This window comes from Zerene cesonia, chromosome 24 (genome assembly GCF_012273895.1).
Source record: "Zerene cesonia ecotype Mississippi chromosome 24, Zerene_cesonia_1.1, whole genome shotgun sequence".
NCBI classification, from domain to species: domain Eukaryota; kingdom Metazoa; phylum Arthropoda; class Insecta; order Lepidoptera; family Pieridae; genus Zerene; species Zerene cesonia.
In genome coordinates, this window is record NC_052125.1 from 4,168,596 (window position 1) to 4,177,797 (window position 9,202).

The following is a 9,202-nucleotide window of genomic DNA, read 5'->3' on the forward strand; positions in this document are numbered from 1 at the left end:
ATATACCTGGGTTAGTCCTGATAGCAATATACCTACAATGACAATTCTCTCCTCATTTGAAATTATACTAAGAATCATTGAAAACTACAGGGATTTATAACATCATCATCATCATAAGCCCTTATATGTTCCCACTGTCCCAGACACAGGCCTCCTATGAGGGTTCAGGCCATAATCCACCCGGCCAAGTACGGGTTGGCAAATGTCACACCTTTAGTCATAAAAAGAAGTGGTTAAGCCTACAAAAAATAATAGAATTATCCTACAGTTATATCATTGTTTATTATTTATACTAATATAATACACGCGTAAGTTTGTAAGATTGTATGCATGTAGGAATTTGTGGATGTTTGATACTCTTTCACACAAAGACAGACGTTCGGATTTGTATGAAATTTGATACAGAGATAGATTATAGTCCGGAATAGAGATAGACTACTGTTTACCCGGGTACCACGCGACGTCGCGGTTTCATACTAGTTATATAAATGCGAAAGTATGTATGTGTGTTCTCAAGGCTACATCTTATAATATAACTAGCTGCACCCCGCGGTTTCACCCGCTTAAGTCCGTATCCCGTAGTAATATCGGTGTAAAAGTTGCCTATGTGTTATTCCAGTTTTCCAGCTGTCTCCGTACCAAATTTCATTGCAATCGGTTCAGTAGTTTTTGCGTGAAAGAGTAACAAACACACGCACATCCTTACAAACTTTCGCATTTATATTATTAGTAGGATTTAAGGTATTAGGTATATGTATAACAGTGGGACTTTATTTTTTTCTAAGAACAATATTTTTTAAAGTAAAGCCATTATCAGCTGTAGTTCCGGAGGTTATCTTAGATAAACAAGGGAAATTTTCTTTGTTAGAGTGTTGAATATACAAGCCACTTTACTCGACTTTTAGTGCAGGACACTTGCTTATTTACAAATGTATATTGCTCATAAATATAGCAAGCAGTGGTGGCTCAGTGATGAGACCCTCGGATTTCAAAATCGATAAGTCGGGGTTCGAGACCAGCGAGCATGCATGATTTTTCAATTTCTCTGCACAACTCTGTGGATAACTTCACCACTGCTTGAAACGGTGAAATGGTGAACCATGGTGAGGAAACCGGCATGCCTGAGAATCAAAAATTCGACAATATGTGACATCTGCCAACCCGCACTTGGCCAACGTGGTACATTATGGCCTAAAGGCCTCTGTCCCAGCAGTGGGAACTTATATGGGCTGATGATGATGATGATGATGGTGATGCTCATAAATATAGATAAAAAAAAATTCAATACAAGATTTTTTTATCGACAATAATCAAATTTCAGTTGCATAATATATTTTACTATCTTTTATTTATTTACTTGTGGATTATGGCCTGAACCTAGGCCTCCTATGAGCCTGTGTCCCAGCAGTGGGAACATATATGGGCTGTTGATAATGATGACAATGATATAATTACTCTTAAAAAGACTTCCCTTACGGAGGCGAAGCTACGATAAAAAAATTTGGTCACCCATCTTAATTTATACCGTGCTAACCATTGCTTAACCTTGATTTATTATATTCTGTTGTTATAGTGGTAACAGGGCACGTTTTCCGCAACTCGACGACAAGCGCCTATTTAGCGGCAACAAGAATATATCATCTTTAAACATTTCAACTGCAACCTACCACGGTTCATGATATAGAGCCTGGTGACAGACGGACAGAGAAACGAACACACGGACAGCTAGGTCTTAGTGATAGAAAATTGTTTATAAATAATATAAGTATGATATAATATTTTGGAACTAAGGAAGCTGGACTTTATATTTGTTTTCATTTAAGCAAGTCAATGTCGCGAAGTGAAACTCAATGTTTATTTACATTACATTGCCTGATGTGCAAGCGCAACTTTCTTATTTGACTTTCAAAACAAGCAATGTATGGTAAAATTGGTTTTTGTTTATTTTTGTCGCTTTTATCTTTTGTATTTTTTTACATTAAACTTTTCCCCGTAACATGTTAAAAAATTATGTAATTTTGAATATACTTTGGAAAATTTTTGACGTTTGTTAAAAAAAGTAAATAAATTGCATTTAATTTAACAATAGTAAAAATATAACCAATTTTAAACAAGCTCTCTAATTGATGATCATTGATGGAAATAATTACGGAAATTGTTTATGACACCAAGATATTTAATGTATCGATGCTCAATCCGAAATATTAAAGAGTTTCTTATTCAACTAAGAATTCAAAGTATTTATAATTATCTGTTTCTATTATTTTTCCACCCTTTTATTTGAAACAGAAAATGTAATGTGGAAAACAATTAAATCTTTAAATAAACTACGTAATCAACTTTTATTCATATATTTATATTAATATATAAATATTTGAACAATCTACTACATTAAGTGTTAATATTTACATTATTTTATAAATGTTTTCCCACAAATGTGCACATTTTCGGAGTACGATATAGATAGTTTATGATATATTGCCATGTACGCATATCATAATATTCCCATGATTGCTTACAAGGCCAGCAATCTAATGCAAACAGACTTTTACCATGCATCGGGATAGTAGGGATACTCTACGTAAACACCACAACTTTCCAGAACTGTCAAATAAAAGTTTACGCGCGGGAAAATTATCTGTCATTCGACATTCGCCAATTGACAGCGCGGCAACGCGGTTGCGCTAACGGTTTTGCAAAAAGGTTGTATATACCTAATTTATGTTTTGTGATAGTCAAGTGAATGGGTGTATAACCAGTTGCTGAGTTGTTTTCCTACTTGAAGTAATAAACGAAGGTAAATTTTATTATTATCTTATACCTAGCTACTTATTCTTAGGTCGATTAAAGTTATTTCAAAGTTTTAAAGCTTTTATAGTATTGTGTTATCTGTGCTTTTGTTTAAAAGATTAATAGCCTTGTATAAGTTTTATTTGTTTATTTTGTCGTTATAAAACAACTGGTTATTTGTAGTTCAAGTACCTTACAGGAATAAATAACTTATGATGTTGTTTATTCTATTAGTTTGTAAGTAGATAATATGAAAATTGTTGCGATTTATAATTCTAGATTTTTATACCTAGAGATAAATAAAAATGTATAATAGTTTGATTAGCTCTTAAAAAATAAATACAAAAGAGCTAATTTAAAAGGAAAAGAGAGAAAAAAAATATTCATTAGATAAGATAACACTAAAATACCTAATTGATAATTTTTCAAATTGCGTTCTCAATTTAAAAGTACCAAAACATTTTGATTACGTACTTACATAATGAAAAAAAGTTCTGAAGGTTTCATTAGTATTATTCATTTAAAGTAACGTATACTTAATCATTCTAACAGAGAAAATTAATTAATTGTTGACATTGAACGAATAAAAATAATTCAGAAATACAGCTCTTCGAGGATCGCTATCTATCTTATCCTACTATCCTATAATCCTATCCTATCCTATCCTATCCTATATCCTATATCCTATATCCTATATCCTATATCCTAATATTATAAATGCGAAATTTTGTAAGGATGTGCGTGTGTTTGTTACTCTTTCACGCAAAAACTACTTAACCGATTGCAATAAAATTTGGTACGTAGACAGCTGGACAACTGGAATAACATATAGGCAACTTTTTATCCCTATATTCCTACAGGATACGGACTTACGCGGGTGAAACCGCGGGGCGCAGATAGTATAGTTTACAAGTATGCTGTATTTTTAACTAACACAACAAAAGACTAGATGTTGATGTAGACTATAATCCATTTTTAGCCGTTATACGCTAGAGACTAACAAACATCTTTACAACGTTAGGCGTATAAAGGCTTAGTACCTGGATGACCGAGCTTTGCTCGGTATTTTTTTTTTTATTCGCCAAAAAATAGTATTATTATTCGCCAATAGATGTCAGGAAGAGTCATAATAAATTGGGACTACTCAAACGCCTCTAATTTGTTAAAAAGTAAGTTTTAGTCGATAAAACACGAATATGATATTTTCTAAAAAAAATTCCTAGCTAGATCGATTTATCGCCCCCGAAACTCCCTATATACTATATATATAAATTTCATGAAAATCGTTGGAGCCGATTCCGAGATTCCAATTATATATATATATATATATATATATATATACAACAATTGCTCGTTTAAAGATATAAGATAAAACGATTTAACCACAGATAATATAATAAATACTATACGTTTTGACAGTAGTAGAAATACATGCTTTATACGCACGAATTGGGCACGAATTGGGCATGAATTGGGCCAGCTCGCACCGGGGGAGTACCACACCCCCACAGAATATCGAGGTCAAATAGTTACATCAGAATGCTACCGTGTTTCGTACCATGAACGAGGGAGTCGGAAGCTCGTTTCCTTTTCCTTACCCTTCTAGTCTAGCCCTTTATTCCAGAATCCTTCCAGTCCCGCCCTTTATTCCAGAATAATCTAGGGATTAGATAATAGCTAGAGATCTATAATATCTAGTCTCATCCAAGCGAAGTCAGGTCGTACAGACCGTATAAGAATTATATTGTGTTTATTCGTTCATACCTACGAAACGAGTCAATAGATGTCAATGGAACTCATTGATTCATAATGAAATACTTTAACTGTTTGATTGATGCATGATGATTGATAAACGAATACATGTAATAATACTATATCCGACATGCGGCTTTTCTCGCGATGTTTTTGCAGAATTTACTAATTAACCGACTTCGAAAAAGGTGGACGTTCTCAATTCGACTGTGTACTTTTGGTGTTTGTTTACTTTTTACCGGGAAAATCTATATTGACAGTTTTTTTTTTATTTGACATCTATACCTCCCCTAGTAACATTATTTTTTTTCTAGTTACGACTATAAAGAGGTGGTATAGTATTTTGTAAAATTATTTTTTTTCTAGCCTTTCGCCCACGGCTTCGCACGCGTTAAATTCGGGTTGTTTCATAAATGTTATTACACATATAAACCTTCCTCTTGAATCTCTATCTATTAAAAAAAAACCCATCAAAATCCGTTGCGTGGTTTTAAAGATTTAAGCATACATAGGGACATAGAGACAGAGAAAGCGACTTTGTTTTATAATATGTAGTGATTTTAAAATACGGAATATAATTAGAAAAGAAGAAATATTACGCATAAAGTTAATAATGTTTACAATATTGTAGTAAGAACTGCTTTGAACCGAATTATGTACTGAGAATAACTTAGAGTCAACTAAGTTATCACTTATAATATAGGCCATTTGACAAGAATTGATAAATTTGAATTTCCTGTATAGTTATAAACCTATACTCATTTTATAAAAAAGATAATTCGTAATCGTTGGAACTACTGAACCGATTTAAAAATAATTTCTACCAAAAGAAAGCCACGTTATCTGTGAGTGTCATAGGTTATATTTTATTTTGTTTCATCATCGAAACACGCTTGATCTACTAATATTATAAATGCGAAAGTTTGTAAGGATGTGTGTGTATTTGTTACTCTTTCACGCAAAAACTACTAAAAAAATGGCCAAGAAATTTGTTATGTATACAGCTGGACAACTGGAATAACATATAGGCAAATTTTTATATTCCTACGGGATATGGACTTACGCAGGTGAAATCGCGGGGCGCAGCTAGTAGTTTATATAGATTTAAATAAAATCCATAAATGTACTTAGTTTGAAGAAGAAAACAAACTAACACGCGTTATTAATAGAATCGACTAAATTGTCTCACATGCTCTTATACAGAGTTTACGTAAGGTAATTATTGAATCCCGGCGATCCTAATCAGGATAATAAGATAAACTCATGAAACTATTGTATTGTCACCGATCCGCGATAAGTGTACAGAGTTTGAAATCAACCTGTCCGTTTGGAGTGGGTCAAAATCGAATCTGAAGATGTCAGTTACTTTTAACCATAAGTTATTAATAAGCACAAATAAATGTTATTACACTCATTACCAGTACATATATGTAACACTAGCTGCGCCCCGCTGTACCACCCACGTCAGTCTGTATCCCGTAGGAATATCGGGATAAAAAGTTACCCATATGTAATTCCAGTTGTCCAGCTGTCTACGTACCAAATTTCATTGCAATCGGTTCAGTAGTTTTTGCGTGAAAGAGCAACAAACACACACACATCCTTACAAACTTTCGCGTTTATAATATCAGTAGGATGTCTGATGTAGGAATGATGATGTAAATAAAATAACCATATATTTATTAGCTATTTCTTGTTACTATAAAAGCGAATGTGCTAATTAAATACGAAATAGCTTCCGCGAGACAGGTAGGTCGGGTCGCTGACAAACAGGAATTCTGTATGTGCATGTCACTGTAACCGTCTCGTTGGTCCAGTGGTTAATACGTGAGCGTACTGGTGGAGTCCTGGGTTCAATTCCCACAAAAAAAGGTCGTATTCGGGTATATTACGGCTAATTAATTACTTGTCAAACATATGCTTAATTCCACTTAACAAGGGGACATGGATATTAACTTTTCACTTATTTAGGCGCACTCTTTTTTTTTTGTTTGTTTGGTCGAATCGTGGCAACGGGGCGACCACTAGACCAAAGAGAGAAAAATGAAAAAGATAAATAGTAAAAATAATAATCATTATAGAGATCTCAATATTAGTATACAGTTTAATAATTTTCGGATGAAAGGTCGCAAACTTATCCTACTAATATTATAAATTTCATTCAGCTCGGTTCAGCGGTTTGACCGTGAAGAATAGACATACAGACAGACTCGCATTTATTAAATTAAGTAGGGATAGGTTGTTAAGCAAAAAAAGTAATGACAGTACAATCATTAAAATAAGATTATCTATATATTATAATACATTATACACAGCTTCGTAAATAATTGTGATGTTTATTTTTCAATTATTGCATCAAACTGTATGCTTGAGTCAGAGTAAATTCTTTTAATCAGCCGTTTCATTAAAAGCCCAGGTGTTTTATTAAACGACGTATTTTAGTTCACTGTAGAGACTTCTAACCGGTGGTAAATGTGTACTTGTGTTATGACGATTCAAAAGTGCTTTTAGAAGTCTATTTGAATAAATGAATGTTTGAGTTAGAGTTTAGTTTTTATAAATTTTGAATGCCTTAAGCTAATTATATTAAATTTCAATATTTTTAGTTGTATATCAAATTTTTATTTTTATTTTAAATGCTTGTAAAGCTGTGCCTACCTGTTTAAATACATAAGTACTAATGTGTTGATGTATATTTTAATAGTTTTAACAAGAAATTATGTAACTAGTTGGTGAGCCTTTATTTAAATAATTAAAAAATAAATAAATATAAGACCTTGTAAATCAGCCATTTCTTTATATTGCTTTTGTACTTCCGAAAATGACTTTTCCCCGCGGTTTCACCCGCGTAAGTCCGTATCCCGTAGGAATATCGGGATTAAAAGATAAGATAGCTTGCCTATTGTATGTTATTCAAATAACGCAGAATTATTAAAATCGATAAATCCAGTTAATACATATGAGGTGACAAACACGAAAAAAACACAGTCGAATACACGTACACAATACATAATACACACATACATAATAATAGCCTATTTTTTTGTAGTCAGTTAAAAACAGTATATTCGTACGTAACAATGTATTAACGGACTTTATGAAAACTAATTAAAACTAGATTGAACTTATATATCTAACGAATTATCTCGACTTTGATATGTATTACTATATGTTATTGAATGTAAATACATTAATCACACTGTTATTCACGAGAAAAGTCAATTTAGTTTATTTACGTATGTTTATAATCGTATACTTCCCTTCTATGATAGAGGTGAATTTATTAATGCGAATACTATGCGAATCATTTCTAATTATTTATTAATTTTTTATGTAAGAGCGGGCAACTGAGCTATCAGCTGATGGTAAGCGATTACCGCCCGTGAACATATACAGAGGTTGGGTCTCAATGAATTGCATGCTTTTAAGGGGAAAGGTTAAGGACTGAAGATCAGTACATAGGTGGTTACAAAGGAATTGACTGGGAAGGGTGAGAAAATGGGCCCTATACACAGTAGCATTTACCAGCAACTATTTCACGCCGGTTTTCTGTGGGGTGTGGTACTTCCCCGGTGCGAGCTGGCCCAATTCGTGCCGAAGCGTGCGCGACCCCCACATTCATACTTGAATGTTCCTGATGTAATATAAACAAATAAATGAAAATCATGATTTTGTCAAAATTTTCTACCTAACATAACTATATACTATCTCTAAAACTAGAAAAGTTGTGTATGTGCCAGCGTCCCATCTGAAATAAATTAATCAACACTAATATAATATAGATTTCTGTGTTTGTAACGTTTTCACGGAAAAACCGCTCGACCGATTTCAATCATTCTTTCACCATTGGAAAGCTGCATTTCCACTGAGTGACATAGCCCATAGTACGTATATAACTAGCTGCGCCCAGCGGTTTCATCCGCGTAAGTCCGTATCCCGTAGGAATATCGGGATAAAAAGTTGTCTATATGTTATTCCAGTTGTTCATCTATCTACGTACCACATTTCATTGAAATCGGTTCAGTAGTCACACACATCTTTACAAACTTTTGCATTTATAATATTAGTAGAAAATTCATGTTATCTTGTTGCAGGAACATGGACATCGAGAACGCGAATTGCAAAGCGAAGCTGTCAGAATGCGTGCACAATATACAACTAGATGATATATCAATTGAAAGGCCATTAAAAGTAGACGTGTAAGTTTTTCTTTTATGTGACAGTCGGCAATGGAGGTGGTGGGACGCCTGATGGTAAGCGCTGCCACCGCCCATGAACATTTAGAGAGGCATAAGGTCCATTGCAGACCTTACGCCTCTACAAATGGATGGCCGACTTTTTGGGAAGGGATTAAGAAAGGATTGGTGAGAGGAATAAAGGAAAGGACTGGGAAGGGTAAGGAAAAGGATATCGGCCTCCGGCTCACCCGTTCACCGAACGAAACACTAACATACAAATACAAGTATAATCTTCATAATATTCGGTCCAGTTAATGTGGTAGTCGAGCACGCTTCGGCACGAATTGGGTCAGCTCGCACCGGGGAACTACCACACCCAGGAGACCGGCTTGGTACACTGATTCGTGTGGTGAGTGGGGGAGCCGCAGGCCCTGTTCCTTTTTCTCACCCTTACCATAGAACAATTCTTTATAACCGACTTC

General features: G+C 34.1%; 1 protein-coding gene across 1 annotated transcript in view; it reads left to right on the plus strand.

The window, feature by feature from the left end:
- The first annotated feature begins 2,616 nt into the window (after positions 1-2,616).
- LOC119836408 (cysteine dioxygenase type 1) overlaps positions 2,617-9,202 on the plus strand; it is a 15,874-nt gene continuing 9,288 nt past the window's right edge. Inside the window, exons 1-2 of the mRNA XM_038361722.1 lie at positions 2,617-2,797; positions 8,637-8,741. Coding sequence (XP_038217650.1) covers positions 8,641-8,741 — 101 coding nt within the window. The 5' untranslated portion in view covers positions 2,617-2,797; positions 8,637-8,640. The remainder of the gene's footprint in view (positions 2,798-8,636; positions 8,742-9,202) is intronic.